The sequence below is a fragment of the Alternaria postmessia genome, assembly GCF_024291825.1.
Source record: "Alternaria postmessia strain BMP 2775 chromosome Unknown scaffold_55, whole genome shotgun sequence".
Classification (NCBI taxonomy): Eukaryota; Fungi; Ascomycota; class Dothideomycetes; order Pleosporales; family Pleosporaceae; genus Alternaria; species Alternaria postmessia.
This window is the reverse complement of record NW_026260128.1, coordinates 98996-116726: the sequence shown is the minus strand read 5'-3', so window position 1 is coordinate 116726 and position 17731 is coordinate 98996. Positions and strand designations below refer to the sequence as shown.

General features: G+C 52.3%; 6 protein-coding genes across 6 annotated transcripts; 1 reads left to right on the top strand and 5 right to left on the bottom strand.

Moving 5' to 3' along the window:
* Positions 1 to 602: 602 nt before the first annotated feature.
* On the bottom strand, positions 603 to 2537 carry J4E82_007745 (uncharacterized protein; the record flags this gene model as incomplete). The annotated part of the gene is made up of 2 exons (XM_051733987.1): positions 603 to 745; positions 1460 to 2537. 2 exons carry the CDS (start codon positions 2535 to 2537, stop codon positions 603 to 605), a joined length of 1221 nt encoding a protein of 406 aa, XP_051586276.1.
* A 179-nt stretch (positions 2538 to 2716) lies between these two features.
* Positions 2717 to 2940, bottom strand: J4E82_007744 (uncharacterized protein; the record flags this gene model as incomplete). Its single annotated transcript, XM_051733986.1, has 2 exons — positions 2717 to 2866; positions 2914 to 2940. 2 exons carry the CDS (start codon positions 2938 to 2940, stop codon positions 2717 to 2719), a joined length of 177 nt encoding a protein of 58 aa, XP_051586275.1.
* Positions 2941 to 3453: 513 nt separating this feature from the next.
* Positions 3454 to 4986, bottom strand: J4E82_007743 (uncharacterized protein; the record flags this gene model as incomplete). The annotated part of the gene is made up of 3 exons (XM_051733985.1): positions 3454 to 4516; positions 4579 to 4734; positions 4979 to 4986. 3 exons carry the CDS (start codon positions 4984 to 4986, stop codon positions 3454 to 3456), a joined length of 1227 nt encoding a protein of 408 aa, XP_051586274.1.
* Positions 4987 to 5262: 276 nt separating this feature from the next.
* J4E82_007742 (uncharacterized protein) lies at positions 5263 to 7083 on the bottom strand (the record flags this gene model as incomplete). The annotated part of the gene is made up of 2 exons (XM_051733984.1): positions 5263 to 6404; positions 6588 to 7083. The coding sequence occupies 2 exons, from the start codon at positions 7081 to 7083 to the stop codon at positions 5263 to 5265; spliced, it is 1638 nt and encodes a 545-aa protein (XP_051586273.1).
* A 1169-nt stretch (positions 7084 to 8252) lies between these two features.
* On the top strand, positions 8253 to 13565 carry J4E82_007741 (uncharacterized protein; the record flags this gene model as incomplete). The annotated part of the gene is made up of 3 exons (XM_051733983.1): positions 8253 to 11064; positions 11115 to 12536; positions 12583 to 13565. 3 exons carry the CDS (start codon positions 8253 to 8255, stop codon positions 13563 to 13565), a joined length of 5217 nt encoding a protein of 1738 aa, XP_051586272.1.
* Positions 13566 to 15508: 1943 nt separating this feature from the next.
* J4E82_007740 (uncharacterized protein) lies at positions 15509 to 16378 on the bottom strand (the record flags this gene model as incomplete). Its single annotated transcript, XM_051733982.1, has 3 exons — positions 15509 to 15745; positions 15769 to 16294; positions 16374 to 16378. The coding sequence occupies 3 exons, from the start codon at positions 16376 to 16378 to the stop codon at positions 15509 to 15511; spliced, it is 768 nt and encodes a 255-aa protein (XP_051586271.1).
* Between the last annotated feature and the right edge of the window lie 1353 nt (positions 16379 to 17731).

The window sequence follows — 17731 nt, the reverse complement described above, 5'->3', positions numbered from 1 at the left end:
ATGTCGTGTATCTCTGAGCCATCGCCCCATTCATACGATAGTGCCACAAATTCTGGGCACTCCGCAAGCTCATAAGTTTGTATGTTGAGCCGAATGACGTCAATGTCAGGCTGAAGCTTTAGGAGTCGTGTCTGTTCGGCTGGACGCGTCAACGGAATATGCCTAAAGGTCGTTCGGTACATGGCAGCTATTCGCAACAGGGTGCGTGCGCGGCGAAGGGAGTTGTTGTAGAAGTCTTGTTTGTAGAGAAAAGGCAGTGAAAGCCGCGTTCAGCTGAAGACGCCTCTTGTGCTGTCTAGGCTGGATTAGGCTGAGGATATCCAATGAAAAGGCTCCGCCCCCAATCTTTACGCTTCGAACTTCCGAGGCACTACCAATCCATTAATACTCGAGTCTGTTAGATCAAGCGCGCTTTGCAGATACTTACAAACTTTCATCGGATCGTAAGCTGAAAGAAAAAAAAAGACTTCCTGCACACCAATGGTAATGTCACTGCAAACCCAAGTCACTCAAACGACCGGCGCCCTTTATCATCAACAGTCGATGGGTCGAAATTACACAGCTGCTATTTTGACGCAGGATCTGACAATAGTATCGTGCTCTCATGCTGGGTTATGTATAGTCTTTGCCTCTGTTTTTCTCAATCGATTGACTGGAAGTGTTACGGCAGAACCGCTGTACAGCTCGTCGTATGCATAACGTAGATTGTACTTGATGATGAGCCACCTCATTCTCTCAATCTGCTCTAAAACTGCTACCGCAGCTCATAGTCCTCCCACAACAGCACCAAGAACACTCAGACCCAGCAAGGCTGAGACCATACAACTCCTCCCTCCATTGATCCTTATACCAGCACTAGCATGTCCTCTCTCGTCATCGTTCCTTTTCACACCAACCGTATCGGACCATCTGCTAACCTGTATATCATACGTCCCACCATCAACGTCCCAAACCAACTGTCCATCAACTTGAGTATACCCCTCCTTTCCTATCTCCTCACCATTCACCGTCAAAATCACCTCCATATAGATTCCCATCCCCTCAAGCGGCAACCTCACAGAACCCTTCGTACCCACCGGCGTCTCAATCCCCACCGTATACCTCTCTCTACCCTTCTTATTCACCCAGCCGACCCTAAACTTCCCCAATCCCGTCACAAACCCCCCTTCCGCCTCCTCCAAATCGCCAAAGCTCGGCTCAACAACCCACACTTTCCCCGCAGGTTCCCTAATCTTCAGTCCCACCACAAACTCCGTCAACGCACTCGTAGGCCCCGAGCCCCACCCATGTGCATGCGACACATAACTCGGATCATATCCGTAGCCCCTCTCCTGTCTATACCCAAACGTCCCATTCGTCCTATACCCTTCTATCACCGTGCTTCCACCCGTGCCGTTGGGGTGATTAGCATACCAGCCCCAACTCCTGCGAATCAGTTCCAGCGCACGATGTGTATTACCGACGGTGAAGTGGCTCTGGATCTCAAACGAGGAGATGAAGGGGGATATGTTGCCGGGGAGTTCTGGTGTTTCGGCGCCGATGGGCGTCCAGTTTTTTGTTAACGCGGTGGAGATGGATTGGGCCTGGGCGGAGGAAGGAGAGACGAGGCCGAAGAGGAGGGCCATGCTGTTTGCGTCTTGGGGGTGGAGAGTGGTGAGTGTAGCGTTGTCGCGAAATGCGCCGTACGCGGTGTCGAAGGTGTGGGTAAGGATTGCTGATTGAAGACACGTGGCGCGTAATGTCCATAAATCCTGCAGCCTAGTGCCGTTGGTCATCGCGGTGTCGTTGAGCCATGTTGCGAGCTTCGCACCGGTCTGCAGTGTATGATATAAAATGACATTCGCTTCGGTGTTGTTGAAGCCAGTCTGCCAGCGCGCCCAGTCCCTCGTGCCCGTCTGATTGAACAAACCAGATCCGTCCACCTCGACTTTAGCATAAACATACTCCATAGCTCTCTTGTACCTCGCCCAATTCTTCTGCACAAAGGCTGCATCGTTCGTGTAGAGCATGTAGTTGTACGTCCCGATCATCGTCCACATATGGTACGTATCGCTATTCTGCTGCAACAACGGCGGTCCAGCTTCCGGGAACGAGCCATCTGGATTCTGGTAGTCAAACATGACTTGCAATGCATTCTTCACGCTCTCGAGATCTCCAGTGCTGACAAAAGTTGAAGGCACGGCAATGCCCATGTCGCCTGGCCAGACGGCGCGATCGCGCTTTGCGCCATCGACGATGATGGTCTCTCCTGGTCCCAAAGTACCATTGTTGGCCCAGCCGTTGGCGAGCATGGGAACCCAGCGGCCGGTGTTGGATGGTACGGCGTTGGTTTGGAGCGTGTAGGCGCCTGCATACCATATCCTATTCAGCAGCTCGTCGTTACAATGGAAATACCCCTGATATGCTCTCAGATTCGACCATGTAGGTTGGAAACTGATTTCAAGCTGCACATCCGTGATGTTGACGTAGGTGCCCGTGTTCGTGACGAGGAAAGCAGTCATGTACCGAAACCCTCCTCGCATCACTTCATCCGGCATCGTATACGTCCCCGGACCAGCACTAGTTATATTGACATACAATGCTCCATCGCGACCAGCAAACTTTCCATTCGACGCATCAGACCACTCGCCAATCCACGTCGATGCTTCGGAGAATGCGAGGCCGATAGCACCGGTTCCATTGCTGGTGTAGGAGAGGGAGGCGATACCGCCAACTTCTATACCGAAATCGAAAACAACATTCGTTCCATTCCCGCGGAGGACCACGAGTCGAGGGTAACTTGCTGGATGACGGTCTCGAATAGTGATGACTGATCTTGGTCGAACTGTACGTGATGATGGGGCGTAGATGTTCCCTTGCCAGGGCCCTGATTCGTTAGCATTAAGGAAGAAAGATAGGAACAGAAGCAAGTACCTTCAAACGCAGCTTCAGTTGGTCCATTGCATGTAGTGTCCCGCCAACAAGACCCAGCTAGTACCTCCAACTGCAGCGTCGTCAACGAAGCGATACTTGCCAGCAGCCTAGTCCAATACATGTTTGCTAGATGAAGGATGAGCTGCACGAAGCAGGATGTACTCTGCTGATATCATGTCCTGATAAGTTTCAAGGTTCAAGGTACTATATGGTGCTCGGCATGCGTTGCGCCGAGCCGCCTAGGTGGTTTCGCCGGACCGGGAATAGATGAGGCATACGATCTTCTTGATCATCGCTAGAATGCGGGGAAATAAGCTAAGCGCTAGCTACACCAAGCTCTTTGCGACTGGTGCAGGCTGGTTCCGCTCTTCGGGCCCAGTCCTGGCGGATCTCGTCTTGGAAACTTTGGTTTGATGCTTGATCAACGGCGCTGGCTGGTAATGACCAATACCCAAACAGCTGTGCGAGCATAATCACATCTACCATCACTTTGTGGTAACATTGGAAGTCAATCGCACTGCTCAATAAGAACAACGCAATCTACAACTTCTCCTGCGTCTTCTTCCCCAGCACGTCCTCCCTCCGTCTAACATCCACATCCCTCGGCCCCTCCCCCTTGAACCTCGTCGTAACAACCCATTCCCGCAATCCCCTCCTCCCCTTTCCACCTTCTTGCTCCTCGATCTCTTTACCCGGTCGATCCAATACGAGAACCGCAGTATCTTTATCCACACCTCCCACGCCGTCCTGCCCCTTCTCTCCATACTGTCCCTTGCCCAGCACGATAGGAGAGATACAAGCTTCTGCAAAGGAAACTTCAGGCTTGCCTTCATACATCCTCGGTTTGCGCAAGAAATCCAGACATTTTTCTCGCTCGAGTTGCAACTCCGAAATACTAGGTGTAGGACTGCTCGGGCTCGTGACCGTTGCCGCTAGATACGGACTCAGCAGCAGCGTCAGGAAAAACTGCGGCGGAAACAGTATGATCCTATTCTGCCTCGCAAGATCAATCCACTTGTTCGGTGGCAGGAAACGTGCGGCCGTGTGTTCGATACCCCCGTCATGCGTCGGGTTTGGTATAACAATTTCATCTTCTTCTTCAAGTCCAGAGCCAGGGGGCGTGGACGCTGGTGCCGCGTGTTTCGTGGGCGATACGGAGCCGAGAGGTAGGAAGTAAATGTACATTTGTGTCGAGAATCTTTTGGGCACGTTGCCGGGCGTTACCCACCGCGTAAACGGTATCAGCGCCTCGGTGTCGGGGACAGCACCCCATTTCTCAAGTAGATCGCCAAACTTGACGGTTCCGCTGTGCACGTCTCGTCGCCCTTTTTCACGTTCTTCGTCGCTGATCTCGGTAAACAGCTTGCCTGTCTTCTTGCTCTTAGCTAGTAGGATACCGCATTCCTCAAATGTCTCGCGCACGGCTGCCATACGGTAGGCAGGCCCATCTTGGTGTCTCCCTGGGTCGTTCACGTCGGGGATGGTGCCGTCGTGCGTTTTGGAGAGGGCGCCGCCAGGGAAGACGTGTGCGGAGGCGAAGCTCGAGGCTTTCTTGACACGGTGCAGAAGAAGGATTTGGTTGGTAGGGGAGATGAGGAGGACGCTGGGGATGGTCAGCCTATGGTACTTGGAACCGTTGCTAGAGGTGGAGGGTTGGCGGTATACCTTGCGCTGGGCCGTGGAACCGCTGGTGTCTTTGCCGCCTTTTTAGACGGCTGGTGGTCTGCTGGGGTGGACATGTTGCGCTTCTTTAACTCAAACAATCCAGTCGCGGGCCGTTGGATAGCCTTCAAGTAGGCAGCTGTTCGTACTGACGTCGCTCTGCACCGAACCTGTGGTCTGTCGAAGAACGAAGAGAGTGTAGAGGTGGGACGTGTAGAAAAAGTTTGTCTAAGGGTAAAGGAGCGCGCAGTCAATCTACCTTCAGCCAGGAGACGCATTGGCATATCCGGCTTCACAGACAGCCGACAATGGCGGTCGGCGCGTTATGACGGCTGGCATGTGGTTGGTGAGTGACGAGTCGACGCGCGGGGAGGTACCGAGGTTAGGACATGTTAGCTCGCACGGTGACATCGCGGCCAAAGAGTCAACACTCCAGAATTTCCCGCGGCAGCATGCATCACTGACTGAGCAGAAGACATATTTTGTGCTTCAATAAGAATGAACAGAGTTCGTGGTATCATTGCTTTTGGCCTATTGTATCCATTTGCTCCCGTAAATAAGAACATCAATCATTTTCGCATAGCGCGTCGTGTCTAATAACGAGGGAATGAACCAAGCCATTCAACCATCCCAACCACCCACTAACGCCCTCCCAATGCATTTCTTTCGTATATCATTTTCGCTCATCTATGAGTAAAGCTTCTTGTCGAAGCTGTGCAGACCATGCACGTTACCCTCAGCCTGTGCGCTAGCAGTGCGCAACTCGAACCTGACGGTGCCGTTGGCAACGCCCTTGTGAAGCTCTTCGAGGCTCGTGATACCAATGTCCTGTAGCGAGTGCTGAACACCAGCCATGAGGTAAGGCACGAACTTGGTGATGGAGCCACGGTCCTGGACGGATCCAGAGACACCCTGGGCAACGAGGACACGGTCACCCTCGGAGAAGTAACGCGCAGTACCAGCGTTGCTGGCCTTGGAGTCTGCGGCGCCGGCGCCGGCCTTCTTGTCCTCCATGGCGGCGATACTGCCCATACCACGGTAGGCCTTGACGAGCTGACCGTCACCGCTGACAAAGTACTCTCCGGGAGACTCGGTAGTACCGGCTAGGAGACCACCCATCATGATGGCCGAGGCACCCATAGCGAGACCCTTGACGATGTGGCCTACATTCTGGATACCACCATCGGCAATGCAGGGCACGCCGAACCGGGACGCAAATGAGGCGACGTTGTACACCGAGGTAGCCTGTGGCCGTCCGACAGCCATGACTTCCTGTGTGATGCAGGCACTTCCGCTACCCATGCCGATACGGAGACCGTCGACACCAGCGGCGATGAGCCCAGCAGCTTGCTCGCGTGTGACGACGTTGCCGCCAATCACGTCAAGCTGAGGGTACTTCTCCTTGATGTACTTGATCATCTCAATCTGGTACATGCTGTTTCCCTGACTGCTGTCGAGGATGACAATGTCAAGGCCGGCATCTACGAGTTTCTGCAGACGAATCTTGTCCTCGGGTCGGGTACCGATGGCAGCCGCCGCGATGAGCTGCTTCGAGTGTGGGAGCTTGGACGCAAGCGGGAAGTTGAGGTTCTTCATCAAGTCGGAGCGAGACAGGAGCGCAATCAGGTTGAAGCTCTCGTCGACGATGGGAAGCTTGCCCTTCTTGGACTTGTTCAAGATGTCGTTGGCTTCCTTGAGCTCAACACCGTGGCGGGCGGTTACGAGGTCGGTGGACATGACTGCGGTGACCGGGTCGTCGAGCTTGTCGTGGAACTGGATGTCTCGGGGTGTAATGATACCAACGAGCTTGGAGCGAAGAGTGCCGTTCTCTGTAGCTATTGTCAGTGGATGATTCCAATACAAGATGTTGACAAAGCGTAGTGGTTTGGAGGCAATTCAGATACATTTTCTCCACAGTAGGCGGAACCTTGCGGATGAACGAAAGTTATTTTGAAAGGTTGATCATCACAATGCGAATGGGGGTAGGAACAACAGAGCATAGTCTGACTTACCAGTGACTGGGAAACCACCGAATCCCCACTTCTCCTTCAGCGCCTTGGCCTCTCCAACAGTGGTGTTGGGAGAGATGACGACTGGGTCCAGGATGAAACCGTTCTCAAAGCGCTTGACTTTGCGAACCATCTCAGCCTGGTCGTCCTGAGAGCAGTTGTGGTGGATCACACCAAGACCTCCAAGAAGCGCAATGTGAATAGCCATCTTGTGCTCGGTGACAGTGTCCATGGGCGAGGAGACGAAGGGCGTCTTGAGAGAAATGCGCTTGGTGATTGGGGTGTCGAGTGCGACTTCGGCTGCGGGGAAGCCAATGTAGCCAGGAAGCATGAGGAAGTCATTGTATGTGAGACCGCCGTTCTTCTTGGAGTCGATGAGCGTCTTGATGTCAATGCCATCGTGCTCAGGGTAGTCGTTCTTGAGAATCTCAAGAGCCTTGGTGTAGTCCAAGGCGTTCTCAGCCGTGTTGGTCATGGCGTCACCGTTGGAGATGGGCATGATAGGTATAAAAAGAAACTTCTCAAGGGTTTGAGAAGGGTAAGAGGGGTATCACTGAAGGAAACAGACCGTCGTTCTCAGTAAAGGACTCTGGCCGGGGAAAATCGAGGGTTTTCCCAAGAAGAAAAAGTTTGGCAGAGAATGCGGCGCGGAAAGAATTTCAGTGGGCTCCTTCGCCAAGAGTCTGCTGATGTAACCCCGCCTTTTAGCGTGACTAAGACGCGTCCCAAAGGGAGACGATGCGCGCGGAACATGGCAGCATGTGCGTGTATACTGACTTGAGCACTTGATCTTGCGATGGTGTTGGTGGTTGTCGATTGGTCCAAATGCACGCTGTGTACAGAAACATCATCGACCGATGACTTCCACAGGAGCCGGCAGGTACCTGGGTGCTTTCTGGTGTAGACAGGTTGGGCGAAACCTGTCAACTGGGAGCTCCCTTATACTTGTCAAGTATTGACATGTCGACGAGGATGTAATTGGACGTCTGGAAGGGGTACGCTAAGGGAAGGTTTGGACGCGACGGCTCACCGTGCGACATGTAGTATGGCTGCTGTCGCCGTTATGGTGCCGGACGTCTTGTCGCCCTAGACTTCAGGCACCGTTGTCGCGACATGGCGTGGACTGGAGATTTCTGGGGCGGTCGAGGGTAGGGGTGTTGAGTTCGCAGTGAAGGGCTCGCGGCAGACGTGATGATCAACAGCAACCACAAAGGAGATGCAGCACTAGGATGTTGTTTTGAGTTTGCCGGTCCGTGGGACGGGAGTCGGGATGGATGATTTTCGCGGTGTGGAGAGGGCATGCTGGGGTGGTTGGCACGACAACATGCCGGCAAGCCATCGCAGCCCGTCGTAAACATCCGCAAAAGCTTGGACTACACACGTCCGCTTCCAGTTTCAACGCCGCAGCCTTTCATCTACGATACCCAATTTCGATTTCGATTTCCCATTCCGCTATTCGCCCGTGCAGAGTAAAAGTGCGCGCTTGGTCGCAGGGCTTCAGACATTCGCTTGGTCGAGTTCGCGACTTTTGTTTTGGCGGCAGGCGCAATCCATATTACTTGTAATTATCGCGGGCCTCCATGACGGTCTCTTGAGCATCCACCACCACGCCCACGACCACCTTTCTTTGTTCTGTACGACGCATGCGGTTCGACTGTCGCGCTCGCCATGAGTTCTTACCTGACTGCCCCACGATCGAGACCTGGCCACTCCGCAACATCGCCCTCCCCGCTCCGCCAGACGTCCACAGCTTCCAATGGCTCCTCGAACCACTCTCAGTACCCCCCGAGCCGCTCGAGCACGCAGTCGAGCCATGCATCCAGCGGCTTCGGCTCCTTGTCGCACCGCCGCGGCCTGAGTGAAGCCACGGCTCTCTCTCGCCCGCGAACAGAAGACTACTTCGGATCCGCAGAGACTGACCCATCAGATATGTATTCGAGCATGCGCAAATCCCTACGACCGGCATCGCCTGAGAAACAGACGCCATCGTCTCCCGACAAGGCCATGAGACCGACGACGCCCGTATATCCGCCATCGCCCGAAAAACTGCTACGTCCCGCAACTTTCTCGAACCCGCCATCGCCAGAGAAGCTACTACGCCCAGCAAGTACTAGCCCGGTTCGCAGCAACAGCCACCTGCGATCACACAGCGTCGAGAACCTCTACTCTCCCTTCGACGGCCCCTCTTCGCCGACAGCCAAACCGCGCCCGCTCTCGCTAGCAGTATCTCGACATGATTCCGTACGCGCGCCCACCCGCGACCACTCCTCCCGACCGCTATCCGTCCACCTAGAACGACCAGAACTTAAGAGCTTCCAGAAATCTTCTACGGGACACCTGCGGACTCTCTCCAAATTTGCCGAAGACGCAAACGACGATGACTTTGCCATCAAGTCTCCAGAGCAACAGGTCGTGGGTCTCAACGGGCGAAGGAGGCTGCAACGGAACCCGGATAGGCAAAAAGCAGCATCCTCATGGGGAAGTCGGAACTGGATGGATCAACAAAGGCAGTTCTTGCAGGCGTACGAATATCTTTGTCATATCGGAGAAGCCAAGGAGTGGATGGAAGACATTCTTGAAAACGACCTACCGCCTGTTGTTGAACTCGAGGAGGCGCTGCGAAACGGCATCACACTAGCGGAAATCGTACAGTCCATCAAGGGACAGCCGCTGCGCATATTCCGCGATCCAAAGCTACAATACCGACACTCCAACAACTACGCGCACTTCTTCAAGTTCCTCGCCGAAATCGAACTGCCCGATCTCTTCCGCTTCGAACTCGTCGATCTCTACGAGAAGAAAAATGTGCCAAAGGTCATCTACTGCATCCACGCGCTCTCATGGCTCTTGTTCCGGAAAGGCATCGTCGACTTCCGCATCGGTAACCTGGTCGGTAAACTCCAATTCGAGGACCACGAGCTGGAGGCTACACAAAAGGGCTTGGACAAGTCTGGTGTTAGTATGCCAAACTTCTCTGGTATGCAAGCAAATTTCCAAGTCGAGCCAGAACCAGAACCAGAGCCGGAGCCAGTCGAGTCCGAAGAAGACCGGATCGATCGGGAATTGGGTGAGAATGAGGATATCATACTGGATCTGCAGGCACAGATGCGTGGTGCTCTGGTCAGGATACGTCTTGGAATGCTCATGGAAGAGCTTTGGGACCATGAATACCTGATTGCAGACTTGCAAGCACGTATTCGTGGCGACTGGGCTCGACAGATATCCACCTACCGCATGGACATGAAGCGTTTCGCCGTTACTCTACAAGGTGCCGCGAGAGGATTCCTGGTGCGGTCGAGACTACAAGGTGAGGAGCAGTTCTGGCATGCCAATGAGGCTCAGGTCTTGAAGGTGCAGAACCTGTTCCGGGGACGCAAGGCCAGGGCACAAGTTCAGTACACAAAGTCGAAGATCGAGCGACATGAACACGGCATACGGCAGTTCCAAGCGGCAATTCGAGGAGCACTTGAACGACTTCGCGTCTCCGACCGATACGAACAAACACGCGACACTGAACCAGCTGTTAAGCATGTGCAGGCTATGATTCGCGGCGCCCTTGTACGCGCGCAGGTGGACCGAGAATGGACAGAGCTACGAGAAAACGAACCTCAGGTCGCGGATCTCCAAGCCGTCTCAAGGGCAATGCTTGTCCGTCAATCCATGCGTGCTGACCAGGAAGGTCTTCGTCAACACGAGTCTATGATTACCCTGTTACAGTCTACCGCACGAGGTCTCCTTGCTAGAAACAAGGAAGCCGCGCAGCAAAAGAAGCTGGTAAGCACGAACGTTGATTGGTCTCGTCTTCAGTCCCAAGTTCGCGCCAATGTCTTGAGAAATTCTGTTCGAGAGATCCATCAGTTCCTCTTCGCCGAAGAACCTCAGATCACCGACTTACAGGCGGTTGCAAGAGGCGCAAAGATGCGTGCAGAGGTTACTGATATTCTCACGCATCTGCACGAGCAGGAACCTGTTGTTCTGTCACTTCAGTCATACATTCGTGGTTTCCTTTCACGACAGAAGCACTTTTCTGATCTCAAGGCACTCAAGGCACAAGAACCGACCATCTTGGATCTCCAATCAGCCTGCCGAGGCTTCATGCAGCGCCAACGGACGTATGACACCCTCTGCGAGATCAACGCTCAAGAGCCTGAAACAGTCGACCTTCAAGCTGTAGCGCGTGGTATGCTGGCCAGGTTGCGGATCGGTATGCAGCTCGGCCAAGTGGAAGAACACGAAGAGGCCATTGTCGAACTACAGACCTTGGCGCGTGGCTTGATAATTCGTCAGAAATTTGCAGAGAAGCAGCAGTTCTACAAGGAGAACATGGAAAAGGTTATCAAAGTGCAGAGCTTTATTCGGGGTCGCCAACAAGGTGAGGCCTACAAGAGCTTGACTAGCGGAACCAACCCTCCAGTATCAACTGTCAAGAACTTTGTACATCTGCTCAACGACAACGACATTGACTTTGACGAGGAAATCGGTAAGTGGCATTTTTCTTGCTGTAACTGCAACGTACTAACTATATACCAGAGTTTGAACGCCTGCGCAAGACCGTAGTACAGCACGTACGTCAGAACGAGCTTGCCGAGCAGTACGTCGATCAGCTTGACATCAAGATTGCGCTGCTTGTAAAGAACAAGATCACTCTTGACGAGGTCGTCAAACATCAGAAGCACTTTGGAGGCAACGTGGGAACTCTACTCAGCAGCAAGGACATTTCCTCAAAGGACCCCTTCGATCTTAAAGCCCTCAACAAGAACTCGCGCCGGAAGTTGGAACAATACCAGGAGCTCTTCTTTGTTCTACAGACCCAACCCCAGTACATGGCAAGGCTTTTCAGGCGCATACGTGAACAGAGCTTGGCCGAGGGTGACATCAAACGTATCGAGCAGCTGACTATGAGTATGTTTGGACTGGCCCAGAAGCGCAGAGAAGAGTACTGGCTATTGAAGCTACTCGCCAGATCGCTGAAAGAGGAGATTGAGGGTTGCTCGAACCTCCATGAGTACCTTCGAGGCAACTTCTTCTGGAGCAAACTATTCGCCAATTACATCAGATCACCACGAGACCGCAAGTTCTTGAAAGACGTCCTCGGATCTGTCATTCGCGAAAACATTATTGAGAACGAGCACCTGGATCTGGAGAGCGACCCAATGCAGATCTACCGTTCCGCCATCAACAACGAAGAGCTCCGTACTGGCCAAAGGAGTCATCGTGACCCAAATGTCTCCCGAGACATAGCACTCAAGGACCCTGAGACGCGCGCAACCTTTATCCACAACCTGCAAGATCTCCGCGATGTCGCAGACCAATACTTCACAATGTTCGAGGAAGTGCTTCACCGCATGCCTTACGGTGTCCGCTACATTGCACAGCAGATGTTCGAAGAGCTACGTTTGAAGTTTCCCTACGAAGCACAAGAGCAGCTTCTACAAATCACAGGCCACTGGGTATGGAAGGCTTACATCCAACCTGCTCTGTTGCAACCCCAGCACTGGGGTGTTGTGGACCGCGGTCTTTCGCCAGTCATGAACAGAAACCTCGGAGCTGTTGCCAAGGTTCTTAGTCAGATCGCCTGTGGTAAGCTGTTTGGTGGTGAAGATCTCTACCTGCAACCTCTTAACAGCTACATCACGGAAGCCATCGATCGGATGCAAGACATTTGGTCGAACATGATCAATGTCCGCGCCGCTGAAGCTCAGTTTGAGATTGACGAGTTCAACGATCTGTTCGCAAGAACCAAGCCAACACTCTACATCAAACTCGCAGATGTATTCGCCATTCACAACCTCGTCATCGACGACCTACCAAGTTTGTGTCCCTCGCAAGACGATCCCCTCCGCGAGATTGTCCGTGAGCTCGGTAGCGCGAAGAACAACGAAAACGAGCTTTTGCACGTCAGCACCAGCGAGATTACCTTGACCCTGAATCCTAAGTATCATGAGCAAGAGGGTGAGTTTTACCGTCCCGCACATCTGACAACTACTAACGTTTCCAGATCCCGACTCCGCTATCAAATCCCTCTTCATGGAAACCAAGCGCTATGTCCTATACATCATCCGCATCCAGACCGGCGCCAACCTTACCGAAATCATGACCAAGCCCATCACCCCCGACGACGAAGCCCGCTGGGACGCCCTCGTCAACGAAGAAATCATCGCCCAACGAAGAGACCGCTCACGTAAACAATCCAACATCGTCCGCTCATCCGCCGCATCAACCTACACCCAGGACATGGGAGCCAACTCTGTCCTCGACCTTGACTACCCCACTCTGAAGCAATACTGTCTAGAGAACATGGTGCAACTCCAACGCGCAGGCCGCATCTCCCACACGAACAACTACCAAGACCTTCTCAATGCTATCGCAGTCGACATCCGGACGAAGCACCGCCGCCGCATCCAGCGTGCTAAAGAGTTGGAGGGTGTACGAACTACACTCGCTGCTTTGGACGAGAAGGCGCATTTCTTGGAATCGCAGTTGAAGAGTTACAACGACTACATTGAACAAGCCATGGTGACTCTGCAATCCAAGAAGGGCAAGAAGAAGTTCCTCCTCCCCTTCACCCGCCAATACAACCACCAGCGCGAATTGAAGAACTCGGGCCGTGAGTACCGCTTTGGTTCGTTCAAGTACTCGGCCAGGAATTTGGCCGAAAAGGGCATCCTGATCTCGTGGTCTGGATACGACGAACGCATGTGGGACCGCCTTGACATTACTATCTCGTCGAACCAGACGGGTATCTTTGAGATTCAGGGTAGCCAGGGTTCAATGATGATTCCGGGTGCTTTTGCAGAGGTGCCGCTGGATGGGCTGCTGCAGGCGCAATTTGATAATCATCAGTTTATGAACTTGTTTGGAGAAGGTGCTGGAAGTGGTGGTGGTAGTAAGATGATTGGAAGTGGAGCGGATGGAGTGGCGAGGGTTAACGTTAATTTGTTTTTGCATTTGATTTTCAAGAAGTTTTATAGGGATGGATAAAAGACGTTCACGGCTGGCTTTTTTTTGGTTTTTTTCTTTCTCATCGCATGGGATAGGGTTGGGGGTGTTTTCGGGCGGTGTAGGAAGGTGTGTGGCGGGAACTGTTATACCTTGTGGTTTTTTTCTTCCTTTTTGTGTGTCTTGAGATGCATTTCATGGTCGGGGAAAGGTGTTGTTGGTTACGACCATGATGATATCTTGTCCGTCGGTTGACGTCTTCTTTTTCTTCTTCTTTTCTTTTCCTTTTTTGGAAGATCCTTACTTTTGAGATGATACATAAATACCTATCTTAGCATCAATGCATTTTACATAATTTGTAAATGAACTCGTGCATGTCATTGATCTTAGAGACAATACACACTTCTTTCCTCTAGCTATGGAAACGCCGATCAACGTCAAAGAGACAACATGAACTTCTCTTCAGCGCGCATCTTGATGTGGAATCAGTGTACAGGCACATTAGAGACATTGTCGGCTGGACAATGTGTACGGACATGTGATTGTATGTATAAATCTACCAAGCTAGCTAAGATGGGACACGACCCATATATACTCCGGCATGAGTGTGAAGAGCAGGAAACGGACGCAAGTTGTAAGAGTGTGAAAGAATAGCGAAAGAATACATAACGAGCGTTGCTTGCTTCCGTAAAGTTTGGCAAAGAAGGAAGAACAGAATTGGGAGCCGATAGTGATATGATGCCAACGAAGTAAAACTCCTCCGCGTCTTGGACGTGCCTGTGTCTTCACCATAGCAGCAAGCAACTGGCCGGCCTGCGGGCTGGCCATCCCGGCCTGCCAAGCGCGGGAGGCCGCCATTTCCGCCGTTGCGGCCTGGTGCATGGCCGTGCCAAGGGCCTCGGTGGCCACGCGGCCGGAGCGTCGGGGGGCGTTGTGGCTAGATAGCTCTTCGGTGATCCTGGGAAGGCCTGGACAACCGTTTACCCATTCATGTGCATCCTGATCTTCATTGAAGTTACAATAAGGATTGTGTGCACAATCGAGGTTATCGCGGTCCGCCTCTGAGAATTCGAGTCCCTATGAAGTGGTGAAGGGGATTCGACACCGCTGTAGTTTAGGTTTGTCGGGGTAGTCCTTCTATCCGGCAGCGATGCCATGGACGACAGATCTTTGATCCGGGTTGGGTCGATCCCGTACTGCTTGTTGCATGCTAAAAGGTCTTGCCGAAGTGTATACTCTCTGTACCTCGCCTGCGGTTCTTGGGGGCAATTTGCGGAGAGGACGAAGGTGTTAGAATCTAGGTTGTCCATGGCGTTATGTTCATTGCTGAAGGAATCATGTCGAACGGCCGGATCTTTTGCAGAGGTACCACGAGTGACGACATTCCAGCTGCTCAAAACTTGGAGTACCTCCGCTGGAGACGCTGTTCTCAGGATGCGGATTCGGAGTAAGAATCGGGACACGTCGGGCGAGGAGGACTAGACGTGGTCGACGGGGTGAGCGGTCCACTTTCCACATTCCTCCCTGCACGGCAGTGCCGCTTCGACCATTGTACAGCTCTCCAATGATGCCGTGTTGATACGAGGTACTATGACCGCAGTGGCGGTAATGCACACAGGCTAGCTCGCGCTCATCCAGAGCATCCTGGGCGCATTTAACGAGAGCTTGTTGGCATTGTGTGAACCTGACGTCCTTAAGAGGCGTTGTGCCGATTGAAATCGTTATCGATTCTGACAATCTTCAGGAAGTCTCCACGAAAGTTGCGGTAGACCCTAACAGGGGGCTGGTTTGGCCAAAAACTCTGGATCAGGTTTGAGTAGGCCTCTTCCTTATTCTTACGAATTTGAAGGTCCCATCGTGCAGTCCGAGAAAGCGTGAAGGAACATGGTAAGGTATGGTGAAAAGCAATTATCGAGACTTCCAGTGCGAGCGTAATGATTGACCTCTCGGCTGACGTCGAGGTTCTCTGGTTTGATGACCGGCGACTAGAGAGTGAGATCAACAAAAACTCTGGGGGCGTTTGCGCGGGCCTCTTCTGCGAGGACTTCTTTCGCTTGTTCGATAGAACCATTGCAACGAACTAGAGTTCCAAGGAGCGACTCCTGGCTTTGAGCAGGGTACAAGGACGCAAGTATGGCTATCATCTCATCCGTCGTGAAGGCGGTTTCGAGCCCAAGATATGTGTCTCTCAGCCTTTCCTTGTATGCCACTGCGGATATGCGCTGGGATAGTCCGTGATGCATACCGCATTGGATGGTATCAGAAGATGCGACATCGATCTCGATAACGATAAGTTGGCGACCGTGATGTTGGCAACGGCAATGGCGACGTCTGTGAAAAGCAGCCATAGGTAGAATAGAAACTGAAAGACCTCCATGATCTTCGTAAGATTGTGGTTTTTAGTCTTTGCTGTAATCTCGATGCGGTATCCTGTTTGAATCGTGCCGGCCGAATCGGTGTTGGTTCCGCATCCGCAGCGTGCGACCGTCGATAGAGCATGGGTATAAACATTGAGGCGTAGCTCGGGTGGTAGACTGAGGAGTTTGTGGAACTTGAGCTCATAAACCCAGGCTGTAGCAAAGGTAGCAGCTTCGGCGATGGCAATGAACTCGATCATTGTCGCATCGTATACATGGTTGTTTTCCACACAGCTTTTCGGGATGAATAAGCGACATTGCTCATCGACACAGTAGATGCGAATGGCGCGCGGCGTATAGTGTTCTTCCGCTTTGAGTGAGTACGCTTCGCGTACCTTGGGACTCAGAAGCGTACTGTTCGATGCAGCGCATAGCTTCGCGCTGGCTCTTGAAGAGATGATCGATACCAGATATTTGCTCGAAGACGAAGTACGCCATTGGGGGTGACGTTCGACGGGAAGTAAAGGTTAGGGTTCAATCGTATCGTACAGCGATGATCGGACGTATATGCCGTCAATATACACCTCCTCCAGGCTACTACATTCGATGGTTGTCTCTGGTTTGCGCTTGTAGTCTGTGGTATCGTTGTATATGCTTACCTTGTCGACATGGAAGGTGATGTCGAGCTTGCGAAGGCTCTTGCAAACGATGGCCAAGTCCATGTCCGCTGTCGATACTGGTGCTTGTAAGTCACTCTGCTAGAGCCCATCGCCGTGGGGATATGTACCTGGATGCTATAGTGGCTTAAAATAACCAACGTGCGCATTCGCCATGGCACGCTGTTGGGTAGCATAGTTCAGGCTTCGGATCCGTTCGTGATGATCTAATGAACACGCATAGCCGAATTGGTAGCGAATGTGTTGTTCGGGGCGAGAGGGTTCGAGGATTGGAGAGGACATGACGTTGTCGTCGATACAGTCTTTGTTGTAATGAGGACGCATGTCGAAGTCAAGAGTTTGTTCCGCCAGGTGACTGCAATATGCTTGCGGGTTCTGGCCCCAAGGGGAGCTTTGGCAAAGAGAACAGTGGTACAATGGTGGAGGTAAATATGAGAAGAGTGCTGAGAAGATTGCGAGATGCGTGGTGGATGTGAGTAGCAATGAAATGGTGGAACCTTTGAGGTTGGAAGTGAGTGTTGGAGTAGAAGTGTTCAGGATTGAATGAAGGTGTTTTTATATGAGCAATTCACTAGTGGGTGCGGCAAGCACCAATAACAATACATGAGATGGTACCTGCTAACAGTTAGATCGCTTGATCGTGAAAGCAACAAACCTTTATGACCTTCTTTCCTCTAGGGTGGGAACCGACCGGCAATGTTGGAAGCCACTTCGGGTGTCGTGATCGATCGTTGATGTTAGTAGAAGCTACTCACGGGCATAGTATGCATTATAGAAAGTGTACATGGCTCGTCCATGTGATCGTAGCTGACGCTGACACCCTCACTTGTCAACGACAACTGGCTGGCAGCCTCCTTCTCAGTCGGGTTTACGCTCTTGACTTACCGTAAATGCTTGTATTATCTCACCCAAAACTATCTCAGCTCCTCATGGCGGGGCGATATTGGAGACCGACTACGGAATCTCTGACGTACGCGTTAGCACATAACATAGTAGGTGTGTCATACATGCTGATGACTATAACTGTTTATTGACACACTCTTTTTTCCTTTGGTCATTGCTACATAAAACACATGAAAATATTGGTTGGTACAAACTCGATCGCATAGCCATGCTCTTCTTCCCGCTTCACGGTTCCTCCTCAGACTTGATCCTAGCTTTGCGACGCTTTATT